The 15,543-nt window shown below is 43.6% G+C and overlaps 1 protein-coding gene and 1 pseudogene across 1 annotated transcript; one reads left to right on the top strand and one right to left on the bottom strand.

Annotated features, from left to right (window-relative positions):
• Positions 1–556: 556 nt before the first annotated feature.
• LOC113449066 (zinc finger protein RFP-like) lies at positions 557–14,984 on the bottom strand. The gene is made up of 7 exons (XM_026720011.2): positions 14,455–14,984; positions 13,163–13,258; positions 10,715–10,948; positions 7,866–7,888; positions 4,352–4,464; positions 3,372–3,404; positions 557–1,646 (listed from the first exon to the last, which is right to left on the bottom strand). Exons 1-7 carry the CDS (start codon positions 14,869–14,871, stop codon positions 1,126–1,128), a joined length of 1,437 nt encoding a protein of 478 aa, XP_026575796.2. The 5' UTR covers positions 14,872–14,984; the 3' UTR covers positions 557–1,125.
• LOC113449061 (small ribosomal subunit protein uS17 pseudogene) lies at positions 5,383–5,905 on the top strand (annotated as a pseudogene).
• Positions 14,985–15,543: the final 559 nt, after the last annotated feature.

The following is a 15,543-nucleotide window of genomic DNA, read 5'->3' as shown; positions in this document are numbered from 1 at the left end:
AGGAATAATGGATGGAAACTGAACAAAGAGAGATTCAACCTGCAAATAAAGAGAAAATTTCTGACAGAACAATCAAGCAATGGAACACCTTGCCCTCAGAAGTTGTGGGAGTGCCATCACTTGAGACTTTCAAGAGGTTGGACTGCCATTTGTCAGAAATGGTGTAAGGTCTCCTGCTTGCGCAGGGAGTTGGACTAGATGACCTATAAAGTCCCTTCCAACTCTGTTGATCTGTAAAGAGCAAACCTTCACCCTCATCCTAAACCCGAGCTACAAATATTCCCCAATATGGCAAACACAATGAATAGCTAACCCTGCCTACTCCAACCTCTGCCTTCCCCCTCTGAGGAAGATTGGGGTCAGAAGCACGGGAGAAATGAACAACCAGTAGCCAGGAAAGAAGTAGCAAACTACTTTTGGCCTCACACATAGCAAGGCAGAAGAAAGAAAAGGCAGAGGTGATGCTTAAACAGGAGTTTCTTTAAAAATGAAGAGAGGCTTATGTGCATTTAGTGGTTGAAAAGTTTGAAAACTAAAAAGAACCACAAAAGCAATGGGGGATAATAATCCTTTATTAAAAACCACATATTAAATTCTAAAAAAAAAACCAATTGGTTTTCATCTTTATTATGCAAAAGAACAGTTTTTAAATGTGAGTATCCCGATCTGCTTAACTACAAATCAACTCACTGTGATTAACACAAGTGTTTGCGTGTGTTCAAAATAGCATCCCCGAAATGATTGTGTTCAGCTCTTAATTCTCCATATTAAGAACTGCTCCCGGCACTCAAACTTTAATCGGAAGCCTCCATTAAAGATTATAAAATGATAAAATCGCTAAGACGGGTCTTCCTCAACACTGCACCCTCCAGCACTACTTGGGAATTTTGATCCCTCCAAGGCTGGTGGATTTCACATCAGGTGTGGCTCCCTTTAAAAAGAACATAGCAACTTTGTAAGAGTTCCTTCCACATCACACCAGTTTGCGCCTGAAAATTCATTCCAAGTATTTGGTGCTTGAGGATGAGATGGAGAGGAAGAAAACAGAGATAAAGGGAAAGGGATACTAAGAAAGAGGCCCCAGAGATCTAGAGACGGAAGGGATCTGGTGGTAGGTTTTCTGCCTTAGGGGCAAAGCGAGAGACGGGTTTTCCTCCCAATCCAAAAGAAAGGGTGAATGGGCTCTCCAAAATATGAAGTTAAGGAGAAAGCATGGAGCAGGTTTCCTCTTTCAATATCACAAAAAGCCACCCGGCCTCCAGCATAGTTCAGAGAGACTCGAATCTTCTTGATCTTCCAACGCATTGGATCAGAAACTAGAACTGGAGGGTTCATGTACACCCAGAACCTGCCACAACACTTCGCCATTGCCCAGATCCCTTCCATATTACGGAAGGCCTCAATGCCCTTTCTCTTCATTGAACTCCGGGCAACTCCGACAGCCCAATCGCCCTCATTTTCCACAGCAACATCCCAATAATGCCTGCCGGTGACGAACATCTCGCGTCCCAACACACATGGCATGAGGTCAAATCTCTTGTCGTCGTTGACGAGGTTTTGACTTTTTCTTCCCAACCAGCAGCTTTTAAGATCTTCAGAGAGAATGAGCTTGGGATGAGCTGTGTCAGGATCCAGAGTCACATTTGCTACGAAGAAACACAATTGCCGTAAGTCATCCCTAAGATGGAAGGCTGCTCATCAAAAGCTCACACGTTAATAAAAATACCGCCTTTGGCTATGCGGTGGGATTCATTCTTAACCGCAAGGAAGCAGAAATGGAAAAGAAAAAAAAGGGGGAAGATTTGTGCCTCCTGGAAATTGTAGGTAAGAATTAAGGGGATCCAGGTTGGAAAACACTTGGATGAGGAGCAATGGTGGGATTCAAAATGTTTTACTACCAGTTCTGTAGGCGTGGTTTGGCAGGTGTAGCATGGCTTGATGGGCGTGGCAAGGGAAGGATACTGCAAAATCCCATTCCCTCCCTACCCCACTAACCTGCTTTCCAGCTCCGTTCTCCTGTGTAGGGCAACCAAAGAAGACCCAGCCAATCAGCTGGGACTCAGGAGGCAGAGCATGGATGGGGCAGGGCCAATCAGAGGTGGTCAGAACCTCCTGAATACCACCTCTAGTGGGGAGAGGTTGCAGTCACAACAGAGATGATATTCAGCAGGTTCTGACCACTTCTGGAGAACCGGTAGCAGAAATTTTGAGTAGTTTGGAGAACCGGCAAATATCACCTCTGACTGGCGTACCGGTAGCGCCAAAGATCAGTAGAGACCAAACCGGTTCTCTCTGAGGAGCTGCTGTTGGGCCCACCCGCCCACCCACCTGGGCTCTCATACTCACCTTTATTCCCTGCTTTTGAAACAGATCTGCTTTGCGCGGCACAGCAGATTGCCGGGTATCAGCTGCTGCAGCGATAGGGAGAGTGCGGGATAGCAAGAAGTGAGTAGGAAAGCCTCTGCGCCTGTGGTTCGGTGGCCATGGCCTGCACAAGCCACACCCACTGAACCAGTGGTAACTTACTTTGACATCCACCACTGGCCCCGCTCCCATCTACTCTCTGCCTCCCATTGAGTCCCAGCTGATCAGCTGGGTCTTCTTTGGTTGCCCTGCACAGGAGAACGGAGCTGGAAAGCAGGTTAGTGGGGTGCGGAGGGAATGGGGATTTTGCAGTAACCTTCCCCTGCCACGCCCACCAAGCCAAGCCCAGCCCAGCCCACAGAACTAGTAAAAAAAATTGAATCCCACCACTGAATCACGAGGCTATTGGATTTGTCACTCTCCAGAGAAATGTTGGGTTTCAGCAACATCCTCCAGTTCACCATCCAATGACGCTGTGATCTCACAGGCTTGAAAAATGTGGGTTGTAGTTTGACGATCAAAAGGAGGACATTTAAACAGTAATCCTCCTGTATTAAATATTAATATCACAGAGAAATCACAGAAAATGGTGCGGTGACCTAGAAGTGGAGCTCTCGCCTCACAATCAGGAGGCTGTGCGTTCGATCCTAGGTAGAGGCTGATGTTTCTCTCTCTGAGTTCAACGAGAATATATCTGCTGCAAAAACTCCACACTGGCGACCGGAAGGGCATCCGGCCAATAAACACTCAGCTCCATTCAGTTGCCCTGACTCCACCCCACAAGAGCTTACCGGGTCATTAAACGACGAGCATAGGCAGAAATCACAGAACTAGGCAGCATTGCTATGTTTTCTTTCAATTTAAAAGCATTGAAATTATCTCTCATTTTTTTTCTAACAGGTTCATTCCTGTTTTGGACCCAGGATGGATAGATGGTGAATGCCCATGTGAAATATAAGCAAAGAAGTTTGTGAAGATTTAGCCACCCTTCAGACCCAGAGATATACCTTTCTGAATCTGATATCCAAACACCAGCATATCTAAGGGAATAGAGAAACAGATTAAGTAACTCAACGCAACACTTCTTCGAACAAAATATAATTTGCTGTCAAGGTATCATGGACACTGCATTTCAAGACCACCTAACTAAACAACAGTTGAGCAGATTCCGAATGTTAAATAATGTTTCCAAGCCTTCCAAATGATTTATAAAAATTAGAAGAGTTACATACAATACAAGTTGTATTAGATTTTTAGATCACAGACTAAGTCATAATGCTGGTTCTGGCTCAGTGTGTTTGAACTCAATTAAAGTTTAATCAACAACCACAGTTAAACAACATGGTGTAACATGATACTTGAATCCAATCTTTGCCTTCTCTAAATATGAAATGTTTTCATATTTCATATTCCTAGTTATGAGTATGCAAGCAAAGTTCTGATGTCCAGTTACATACCTACTGCCTTGCAATTCCTCAGCAGAATTTGAAATTACCTGCAGACTTAGTTTCAAATGTAAAACATTGTGTAATTCAAATATTAAGGAACTCCCTAAAATGCCTTCCTCCTGAAAATTTCAGGAAAAGAAGTGCTTCCCAATAATTCCTGGAGATGCCAAAAATTGAATCCAGATTTTTCTCACACAAAGCAAACACTCTTATTTGTAATTGTTTTTTTAATGTCAGTGGGTCTCTTAAAGGCATTGTATGGATCTCAGTCTGAAAATAATCCTTGGTACCTCTCCAGACTTCCTCCATTCCTTTGTCATGCCAATCTTATTTTCACTTAACAACTTTGATAGCAGAGTTCTGCAACAAAAGCCGATTAAGCCATTGTGACTGGTTCAACTTCCTCCAAAAATTAAAACTTTCTTCTCAAGTGGACCTTAAATTCCTGATAAGGCCCTTCTAGTTTTCCAGCATTTACCTGCACCAATCAGCATCTCCCCATCACCAATTTTTATGTTTTGTTTCAGTCCTTTTCTTACCTTTGAATTGTTTCATGAGAGTCCCTAGAAAGGTATTGAAGTCAAGTAAATCCCAGGCTCCCAATTTCACCCATGGAGGAAGCGTTACTGGATTCATAAGTGTTTCCTTACAGCTAAGAAAAAACAAACATGTTAGTTTACTTTATTGTCGTTGCACCTCGTACAATGAAATTAAATGCCATCTTCAGTGTACATTATAACTATAAAAATAAAACACTAACACCTATCCTTCACATTCTAACAACTGAATTGAAAACCCCTGATATTGCATTAATATTGCATTATACAGAAGAATTCAGTATAGTTACTGCTCCAGGATAGAAGCTGTTTTTCAGCCTATTTGCCCTTGTTTTTATTATCCTGTACCATCTGCCAGATGGTAATAGTTCAAAAAAAGAGTGCCCAGGATGAGATGGAACTTTGAGAATGTTTTGAACTTTCTTAAGGCAGTGGGAGCTATAAAGCTTTTCCAAAGAGGGGAGAGGTCAACCAATGATCCTCTGGGCAATGATGTTAACCCTCTGGAGCCCTGTCCTATCTGCCACTGTGCATTTGGCAAACCATACACAGGTGTAGTAAATTAAAATACTCTTCTATGGTGCAGCGGTAGAAGGTTACCAGCAGTTTTCATTCAGTTGTTTCCTGAGAAGTCTCAGGTAGTATAATCTTTGCTGAGGCCATCTTTGGAGGAATAGAAAAATCCGGGACAAGATCTTTTTTTATAATGTTGAACGTCCTCAGATCCAAAAGGGCTCAATAAACTCACATGAAAAATGAAGTATTGTTCTTTGCTCCATAGACAGAAGGAGGGAAGTGAATGTGTTACAATTGAAATTATAGGCGATCAAGAATATCTTTTAAAAGAGCCAGCCTCCAAACTATGGTTCCCAGCGCCTTTCCTGAAGTATGGGAGAACTACAATTATCACTGGATTGTTAAGAATGTTAAGGCCTTTCAAAACTACCCAACCTTGAGCAAGGATAAACCTCCCGGCGTGCTGCGCGTGGTCTCTTTTTGTTCCACATGGCCAAGATGGCAGACAAGCTGATGGAGCAGGCCTACCAGAAGTAGCCCACCATCTTCCAGAACAAGAAGCGGGTCCTGCTGGGCGACACCAGCAAGGAGAAGCTGCCCCGCTACTACAAGAACATCGGCCTGGGCTTCAAGACCCCCAAGGAGACCATCGAGGGCTCCTACATTGAGAAGAAGTGCCCCTTCACCGGCAAACGTCTCAATTCAGGGCCGCATCCTTTCCAGTGTGGTCACCAAGATGAAGATGTAACACACCATCATCATCTGCAAGGACTACCTGCACTACATCCGCAAATACAACCGCTTCGAGAAGTGGCACAAGAACATGTCGGTGCACCTGTCTCCCTACTTCAGGGATGTGCAGATTGGGGATAGTGTGATGGTGGGAGAGTGCCACCCCCTCAGCAAGACTGTCCGGTTCAACATACTCAAGGTGACCAAGGCTGCTGGTACCAAAAAACAGTTCCAGAAGTTTTAAAGGCTATTTGTACTTTTTGTTGTATCAATAAAGAAGCTGGTGTGTGTATATATGTGTGTGTGTGTGTGTGTGTGTGTGTGTGTGTGTGTATCTTTGGTTGTTCGGGTTTTCTCCCGCGTAAGATTCGAAGTATCTAGGCAACGTTTTGATGAAGTCTCATTCATCATCTTCAGGCTTCTGTCTTCAGCTCTGTGCTTCTCAGAGTGAGAGTCTGGGATTCTTCACTCTGAGAAGCACAGAGCCGAAGACGGAAGCCTGAAGATGATGAATGAGACTTCATCGAAACGTTGCCTAGATACTTTGAATCTTACGTGGGAGAAAACCCGAACAACCAAAGATCCACATACAAATACCCAACCTTAAGAAAATATGAGTCAAAAATGATATTTAAGGGGTAAATACTCTACAGGGCTCAAGGCATCCATATTAACTCTTCAACTCTCCTTCTTCCAAAGTACAGGCATCATTCAATCCAGTGAAGTCATATCAACCAAGTAAAATATGAAGACAAAATGTAATCCCAGACTCAAAAGGTCTGTCCACCCATTCTCCAAAATCTGATCCCTATTCCTACATTTGGGTAGATGCTTCCAGCTGGCTACTCTTTTTCCTTTGAGAAATCACATGGGACTTGATAGTCTTCATAATAAGCCTAATTTATTTATGGAATTTGCATCCCACCATTTTGCCAAAGAATGGTGATCTAGGATGAAGCAGGTAAGAGGGACAGGATAAAGTCTAGTAGGCCTAGGCAGAAACAAAAAAGCAAGAAGAAAATTAGAATGGAATGGAATGGAATGGAATGGAATGGAATAGAATAGAACAGAATAGAATAGAATAGAATAGAATAGAATAGAATAGAATAGAACAGAACAGAATTCCTTATTGGCTAAGTGTGATTGGACAGACAAGGAATTGGTCTTTGGTGCATAGGCTGTCACTGTACATAAAGGAAAAATATATATTCATTGAGAACCATAAGGTACAACACTTAGTGATAGTCATAGGTTACTAATAAGCAATCAAATCATACTAGGAAACAAAACAATATAAATTGTAGAGATACAAGCAACACGGATATAGTCACAAGTGGGAAGAGGTAGGTACTAGGAAGGATGAGAGGAATAACAGTAATGCACTCTTAGTAAATAAGTTGACAGTGTTGTGAGAATTAGTTGTTTAGCGGAGTGATGGCATTCGGGGAAAAACTGTTCTTGTGTCTAGTAGTTCTAGTGTGCAGTGCCCTATAGCATCGTTTTGAGGGAAGAAGTTGAAACTATGTCCAGGATGTGAGGGGTCTGTAGATATTTTCACATGCCTCTTTTTGACTCGTACAGAATACAGTTCCTCAATGGAAGGCAGGTTGGTAGCAATTGTTTTTTCTGCAGTTCTAATTATCCATTGAAGTATGTATCTGCCTTGTTTGGTTGCAGAGCCAAACCAGACCATTACAGAGGTGCAGATGACAGACTCAATAAAAGGAAAACTACTCAGAAAGTCAAAAGTCCCCCAAGAATTGATATTTAACCAGAGCCACATGCAAAGTGGACTCCAAGGCCTGTCTGTTATCTATCATGTTGACTTCTTGTTGACTTCTCTTAATCATCACTGAAGATTATCCTCATTAATCTTCTGGTAAGATCACTGGATCATCACTTAGGTCACAGTTGTGTGTCATGATGTTAACTTGCTCTACTCAAGTAACTGGGCTTGAATACGTGCAGTATAATTTGGATTAGATTGTCTAAACAAATTATGCAAACTTTTATAGTGATAATCAAATGCACTTGTTTTCATTTCTAACATGTCAAAACAAAAATGATGGAATCCCATGATTTCACAATTTATTTCTTTAAAGGTCTCAAATTGGAGCATCAACCAAAAAAATGGGTTTCTACTATTCCACTAATTTGCATAACACACATAAAAACAAAATCGACTGTCCTCTGTGCCTAGCCATTCTCCTTGCATCCACAATTCCAATTTAGGGAGAAGTCAGCTTACCTCTTAAGAGTGCTTCCCACATCCTAGAAGAGAGAAAGAGTTAAAGTGGAAAGGAATTAGGTGGTTGTTCATATTAAAAGTGCCTTTCAAATCCCAGACTGGAATAATACTTGGAAATGTTTCCATTGTATTGTTTTATATCAACTTTCCCCAGCCTTTGTCTTCTCCAGGTATGTGGAATTTCGCACCCCAGTATTCTCTGCATCAGCAATACCGATTGGGGGATTCTGAGAATCCGCATAACTTGAAGCGGCCAAATCAAAGAAGACAGTTCAGCATGCAAAACAGGCACTTATCAGCAATTTATAGGTCCTCCCAATTATACAGACTGCTTGAAGGGACATGAAGATGTCAACTTCTCCATTCACGTCTCAGTTGCAGAAAGAACTATTGCTCAACTCTAGCACCTGCCTTCCTCATTTAACTCTACTCATCTCCTGCCCAGTTGAGAACATCAAAGCTAGACTGTATCCTAATCTACATGTTGGACAGGGGGCACATTGGAATGGTCAATGAGCATCCTGTCCAAAGCTAAGATAGTTCCATCTTAGATGCTGAAGTCTTCTACAATATTTCTCCAAGAAATATTGTTTGAGCCACTTCCATGGACTTTTTCCCAGGCAAAACATTGAAGGGCCTTCCATTCAGCCTTCCAGCAGAAAGCTACAGCTACTATATACCCATGAAATGGACTGCCCTCATTGCTGATGGCTATCCTCTCCTTATTCCAGGCTTCTCCCTTCCAAGATCATCAATGAAATAACCTGGCAGATTCCACACACCTTGAGGTGGCACTTTCTACACACCTTGAGGTTGTTCTTGGATGGTGTTGTGGTCCACTGGCGGCCTGAGGAGCTGGCGTCAGAGTCAGACAGTGGGGAGGAACATGGGCCAGTCCTGGAGGCTGGGGAGGACTCGGACGAGGGATCTGTGTCCGATACAGAGATGGGGCCAGAGCCATCTGGGAGTTATGTGCTGACTCCGGAGCCTCCAGAATCTGGCAGCAGCAAAGCAGAGGAACAGGGGAAGCATGTTCCCAGTGCGCACTTGCGCAGAGCTGCCAGAAGGCAAGAACAGTTAAGACAAAAGGGGCGACCTAGGAGTAAGGCTTGGAGGTGATTGGCCCCTCCCATAAGACATAAAGGAGGAGAAAAGGGACATGAGCCTTTGCAGGAAGCAACTTTGTTCGTTCTGGTTGGTTTAAAATCTGAAGCTCTATGTTGACTTTGTGCTCAGTTTCGCCTTGTACAGCTAATTGGCAATTTAGTCACTGGCAGCATTTCAAGAGAGATAAAGGTGGGTGCTTATCAGCCTTATCCTGAAAGACTGTGGAAGACTTCTGTGGGATTATTCAAAAACTGTTTGCATATAAATCATAGCTGTTGAAATAAAAACAAGGTTTTGGGGAATAGCGTGTGATTGTTACTGTCTCAGGAAGCCTTGGTCAGAACAGATGGTGTCAGAATAAGGCATGTTATTTTGACACCAGTATAACTAAGGATGCTCTGTATCTGTGTCTCCAATGGTTGAGAATGAGAAGGCACCATCATGAGAACAAAGTGGAAGAACAGAAGGTATTAGAGCAGGGGTGTCAAACTTGTGTTGTCACGGCGGTATCACATGTCGTATCCGGACTTTTTTCCCCTTTGCTAAGCAGGGCAGGGGGCAGGGCCAGCACGTGACACATCTGGCTCATGGGCCGTGAGTCTGAACACCCCTGTATTAGAGCATGGTTGTGCCACAGTTAGGTCCAAGTGGGGGGAAAGCCTCGGTAGCTTTTCGTAATTGAACGTCCTCCATATGTACTGGATTGCACTAAGGATGGTTAAGGGTTTAAGGGACCACCTACCCATACAGCTTTATTTCTTGGACCATAGGTTGGGAATCATGGATTTAAACCCAGCTATAAACCTTTTCTATAAAATATATACTTTATTTTTATATATAAAATACATAATTTATTTTTTCTATCAAAGCTATAAACCTTTTATAAATTGGTTTTCCCAGTTGCAATGTATGGCCGTGAAAATTGGACCATAAGAAACGCTGGGGCGCCAAAGAATTGAGGCCTTTGAGCTGTGATGCTGGAGAAGACTCCTGCGAGTCCCTTGGACTGCAAGGCGACCAAACCGGCCAGTCCTAGAGATCAACCCTGACTGCTCTTTAGAAGGCCAGATCCTGAAGATGAAACTCAAATACTTTGGTCACCTAATGAGAAGGAAGGACTCCCTGGAGAAGAGCCTAATGCTGGGAAAGACTGAGGGCAATAGAAGAATGAGGTGGCTGGATGGAGTCACTGAAGCAGTGAGCTTAAATGGACTCCTGAGGATGGTAGAGGACAGGAAGGCCTGGAGGAACATTGTCCATGGGGTCACAATGGGTCAGACATGAATTCGCGACTAACAACAACATAACCCTTAGTCTTAATATCAAAGAAAGCCATCAAAAGCCAATATAGAATGAAACAGTAACAGCAGGATAACTTCAGTAATTACATTTCATAGAGCAAAAGAACTCAGGAGACCACCAACCCAGATTGTTTTATGATGAAAACAAAACAAAAATGTCTCAGCGAATTGCAAATGAATATCAGAAGGCTACTGCAGAATCAGGAAGTCCTTCAAGGAGAATTGCAGCAGTCATGCAGATCTATCTAGGGCAGGGGTGTCAAACTTGCGTTGTCATGGCGGTATCACATGACGTATCACGATTTTTTCCCCCTTTGTTAAACCGGACGTGGGCATGGCCAGCATGTGACGCATCTGGGCTGCGGGCCACGAGTTTGACAGCCCTGATCTAGGGGAAGCTGTTCTCTCAGGTGTCTTTGTCCCAATTTTGGAATCTCTTACCTGCAGAAGCTCAACTGCCGATTGTTGGCACTTCTCCTTGACTGTCTGGATAACTTCATCAAAAGCTGAGACTTCCCGGAATAAGATGGCTGCATGTTTAGCCTTTTTCCACAGCATCCCCTTCTCTAAATTTTCCAAAACTTTAAGCAGCAGAAAGTTCTCTTGTTCTTCCAAAAATTGGCGTATTGCATTAAATTCAGTGATAACGAATTGCCTCTCTGTTTCTATTAGTTCCTGCAAGCAACAGATGGACAGAGGAAAAAATCTTGGTCAGGAACCAAATCAGCTTGGAAATGGCGTTCAGCGACAGACAGAGACACCAGTAAGATGTCACAATGACAAACAGTGCACAGTAGGTACTTTGTGACATTTCTGTGATGTTGTCTTGCATTTTGTCACCATAGCATCGATTAAAGAAGAGGCACAATTTGAGGGTATGTGGACAAGGCCTTGGGAGACAGGTATTTTGGTCACCACATTATAAAAAAGATTTTGAAATTTTGGAAAAAGTGGAAAGAAGAGCACCTAAGATGATTAAAGGCCTGGAGACAACAACATATGAAGAACGGTTGCAGGATTTGGGTTTGGCTAGTCTAGAGAAAAGAACAACTAGGGCCATGATGGCAAACCTATGGCATGTGTGTTACAAGTGGCACGCAGACCCATTTGTGCTGGCACACGAGCCGCAGGCACATGCCCGCGCCTCACAGGTGATTTTTTCCCGGTTGGTTTGAGGCCTTTTCGGCCTCCCAGAGGCTGGAAAAAGCTTCTGCAAGGCTTCTCAAGCCTAATTATAGGCCCGTTTGGTCACTTCCTGTAATACCGGAAGTGATGAAACGAGCCTATAATTCAGCCTGAGAAGCCTTGCAGAGGCTTTTTCTAAGCCTCTGGGAGGCCGAAAAAGGCCTCAAACCAGCTGAAAAATCAGCTGTGAGACGCAGTGCAGGTAAGGGGGTGGGAGTGGGGGATTGCACACGCATGCTCAGGGGGTGTGGGGAGGGGGGGTGCATTGCATTCTGGGTCCCGGCATGCGAGTGCGGGCGCGCTGGCACGCTCACAATTTTTGGCACTGGAGCCCCAAAAGGTTAGCCACTACTGAACTAGGGGGTGACATGACAGCAGTATTCTAGTATTTGAAGGGCTGCCACAAAGAGGAGGGGGGTTAATTTATTTTCCAAAGCAACTGAAGGCAGGACAAGAAACGATGGATGGAAACTAATCAAGGAGAGATTCAACCTGGGATTAAGAAGAAATTTCCTAACGGTGAGGACAAGTAACCAATGGAATAGCTTGCCTTCAGAAGTGGTGAGGGCTTCATCAATAGAGATTTTTAAGAAGAGACTGGAAGAATAGAATAGAATAGATTATAAAATCTCCTGCTTGAGTAGGGGGCTGGACTAAGAAGACCTTCAAGGTCCCTTCAAGCTCTGTTCTGATTGATTGATTGATTGATTGATGGTACACCCAATGGAACAGTTGCAAAAGACGCAACATAGCTCACAGAAGGAATGTGGGTGCGGCAAATATATCCTGAAGGGGACCTCTCACCCCCTTTCTTAGGCTGTGAAAGTGATGGGGCATAATTGTATTTTCAGACTTGCAAGATTTTATTAATGTAAACTTAAAAATAAAGAAGAGTTAGGACATCTGGGTATGCTTCCTGTCTGGACTACCTTGCAAGGGTGACAAGCAGCATGGAATATTTGCACTCAGGAAGTAGAGGTTGGTAACATAGTTTATGGCAATCTTTTTACGGGACATCTATGGTATATTCAACATCCTTAATATGCTACCTGCCTTCCAGACCCAAAGGCTATCTATTCCTCGTTTAACCTTAGTGGCTTTTCAAACACATCACATTATAGAGAACATTTCCCAGCAGACAATAGCACCAAGTCAATCTTGTCTAATCTTAAAAAAGTAAAATAAACAGGTTTGGACCTAGTTAGAACTTGGATGGAATGTTTACGGAGAACTTGGATGGAATGTTTATGTTTGCTTTTTCAAGAGGCAACTAGACTTTGTTCTTCCTTGAAGCCGTTTTACTTCTCGTCTAAGAAGCTTCATTAGTTCTGAAGAACTGAACTGAGCTGAGGAATCTTCTTGGATGAGAAGCGTAACATCTTCAAGGACAAAGCAAATCCAGCCGCCTCTTGAAAAAACACCTTTGGGAAAACTTGGATGGAAGAACACTAAAGAATCCAACGGTTGTAGATAGGAAAATAAACATTTTAAAAAAATCTCATCTTGGCAAACAACCAGGGTAAATTATTTCCATATGGTTGAAAACAGTATGGAACTGGCCTATTTAGTCTCCAGGAATCAAGGGAAACTTTGCAAGATTTCCAAAATGCTGATCCTTAGAATATCCGTGGAGAAGACTGAACTATTTTAGGCAAGTATTTCAAACAGCGTTAAAAAGAAAAGCGATTTCTTAGTAACACATACAATCAGGGACCCAGCTTGGGTTTCTTCATCTGTGTGGTGTTTTGAAATCCTTTCTTTCTCATTCTCTAAAGTCCCCATGACACTTAACAAATGGCCCTAGAAGAAGAAAAAAAGATATTGAGATAATAATCGAATACTAGGAGGATATCATCCCAAGATAATCGCCAAATAGTAGGAGGCTATCATCAAAGATTCTAACAGTCCCAGTTCTCTGACTCTTTTTCACCCACCCAACTTTACCTCCTCTTTATGTTCTGTTTATGGAGATTCTCGGTCATCCAGGTCACGGTTGTCCCAAAGGTTTTTCTTCATGAAGCAATTGGACTTTTTTGTTTTTTCCTTGAAGGTGTTTCGCTTCTCATCCAAGAAGCTTCTTCAGTTCAGTTCTTCAGTCCAAAGAAGCTTCTGAGACAGGAAGCAAAACGTCTTCAAGGAAAAACAAAATCCAGTTGCCTCTTGAAAAAGCACCTTCGGATTCAGACTCTATTAAATGTTGCACAGGTAGGGAAACTGGTAAATATTATTTGTGAAATAAGCCATAGTTGCTTTATAACACAAATCACTGGCACAGTGTTTGCAAATATACTGTAATATCATCCCTACCTGTGGAGACCAAAACTCACAAACTGACCTCTTCCACACATTTGTAGGGTGTATCTGTGTGTACTTTGTACACAAGTGCAATCATATAAGCCACAATGGCACAGTGGTTAGAGTGCAGTACTGCAGGCTACTTCTGCTGACTGCTGGCTGCCTATAATTTGGCAGTTCGAATCTCACCAGACTCAAGGTCGACTAGGCCTTCCATCCTTCTGAGGTGGGTAAAATGAGGACCCAGATTGTTGGGGGCAATAGGCTGACTCTGTAAAAACCGCTTAGAGCGGGCTGTAAAGCACTGTAAAGCGGTATATAAGTCTAAGTGCTCTTGCTCTTGCTATCCAGCTTTATCAAAATCTTCATTCTATCTTCCCAGGCTCAAGAATGTGGCGGTGTGGAAGCTTCTGGTGCTAATATGGCTTCCAAAGCTGACCCAGAGCTCACTTAAACTTCCTAGGGAACAGCAACCTCTTCAATACCTTATAGTAGAGTTCAACCTTTTTGGCTTTGCGGATGGAGTGGTGGGGGGGGCAGAGAAGGGGATGCATGCATCCATGTGCGCTTGCTTGCCCCTTCCATGGACCGGTTCTGACTGGCTAAAGGCCCGATAGTGGGCCACGGTTCAAAGGTTGGGGACCCTTGGTCTAGATGACCTGCAATGACTGACATGGGCAGCGCCTATCAAAGATTCCCACCTTGTACTCTTGGGCAGCTTCAGCCACAGGGACAACATCGTGAGTCAGATGCTCCCGAGATAAATCACACCTCGAACAGAAGAGGACGAGCTCATTCCTGCAGAAAGCCTGGAGCGTTGGAGGATGCTTCTGACACACATGGCCCTCTGCTGTGATTTTCTTGATATCCACATTCAACTCTTCAACCAGTTTTGTAATATTCGCCAGCTGGACGTTGGGTATAAAGTTCAGCCGAGGAATTTTCACCTGACATCGAGGACAAGCCGTCTCGATGGGAAATTGGCCCCAGTAACTCACAAGGCAGGCATGGCAGAAATTGTGCCCGCAGGCAAGCGTTATCGGATTGAAGAAACTCTTGAAACAGATGGAACAGGTTAGTTCCCGTCGCAGCTTCTGTACAATGTGCTGCAGCTCCATGGCTCTTCTATCAAAATTGGAAAAGCTAGTTTGATTTCTTCACTCAGGTGGCAACAGCTGAAGGCGCTAACAGCAGTATCTTGTGCTCTGGAGCTTCAGAAAAAGAACAGATTCTGGTATGGAAGAGAAAGGAACTAAGATCAGCATATTACAATCTCTCTCATGCCCCCGTCAGAGTCTGAATCTGAGGATGAAGACGAACAGCTGACAGGGAGTGGGAGTGTGGCTCCCTTGGCTGTGGAGGAAGCTGGGGAAGGGCGAAGTCTGGCTGGGCAGAGCAGGAGAGAGGTAGAACAAGGAAGAGGGAGTTCAGAGGAAGACTCAGGCCCACCCTCTCTTCATCCTAGGACATGCAGGATGGAATGGAAAAGAGAGCAATGTAGGTTATGTGGCTTACGGGGCAGGAAAGGGCCCTAAGTCCCTTCATTAGCCACACCTGGGAATGAGTTTAAGAAATGCAAGCTGAGTGTGGCATCTTCTGGGAACAAACGTGAGTTTATCTTGTGTTCACTTTGGTTATCTGTGTTCCTGGCATCCTCCCAACTGGGTTGAATCACAGCTGTTCCTTCACATCTGGAATTGCTTCTCTTGCTCTGCTGGACTACATTTTGCGTTGATTGGACTTATAGTTACAGTTTTTGTTAACCATGTTTTGGACTTGATTCTCTACAG

The sequence above is a fragment of the Pseudonaja textilis genome, chromosome 2, assembly GCF_049901715.1.
Source record: "Pseudonaja textilis isolate UNSWEBS1 chromosome 2, rPseTex1.2, whole genome shotgun sequence".
Classification (NCBI taxonomy): domain Eukaryota; kingdom Metazoa; phylum Chordata; class Lepidosauria; order Squamata; family Elapidae; genus Pseudonaja; species Pseudonaja textilis.
Note: the sequence above shows the minus strand (reverse complement) of the source record. Positions and strands in the feature narration are given on the sequence as shown.

What these genes read in the sequence shown, in the direction of transcription:
- LOC113449066 (XM_026720011.2), bottom strand. Translation starts at nt 14,871, where the DNA reads ATGGAGCTGCAGCACATTGTACAGAAGCTGCGACGGGAACTAACCTGT. An exon ending in CCCAAGCTGGGTCCCTGATT is followed by an intron (nt 10,949 to 13,162) that starts GTATGTGTTACT and finishes TGTTGCTTGCAG; the next exon opens with GAACTAATAGAAACAGAGAG. An exon ending in TCTCATGAAACAATTCAAAG is followed by an intron (nt 3,405 to 4,351) that starts GTAAGAAAAGGA and finishes CTATTCCCTTAG; the next exon opens with ATATGCTGGTGTTTGGATAT.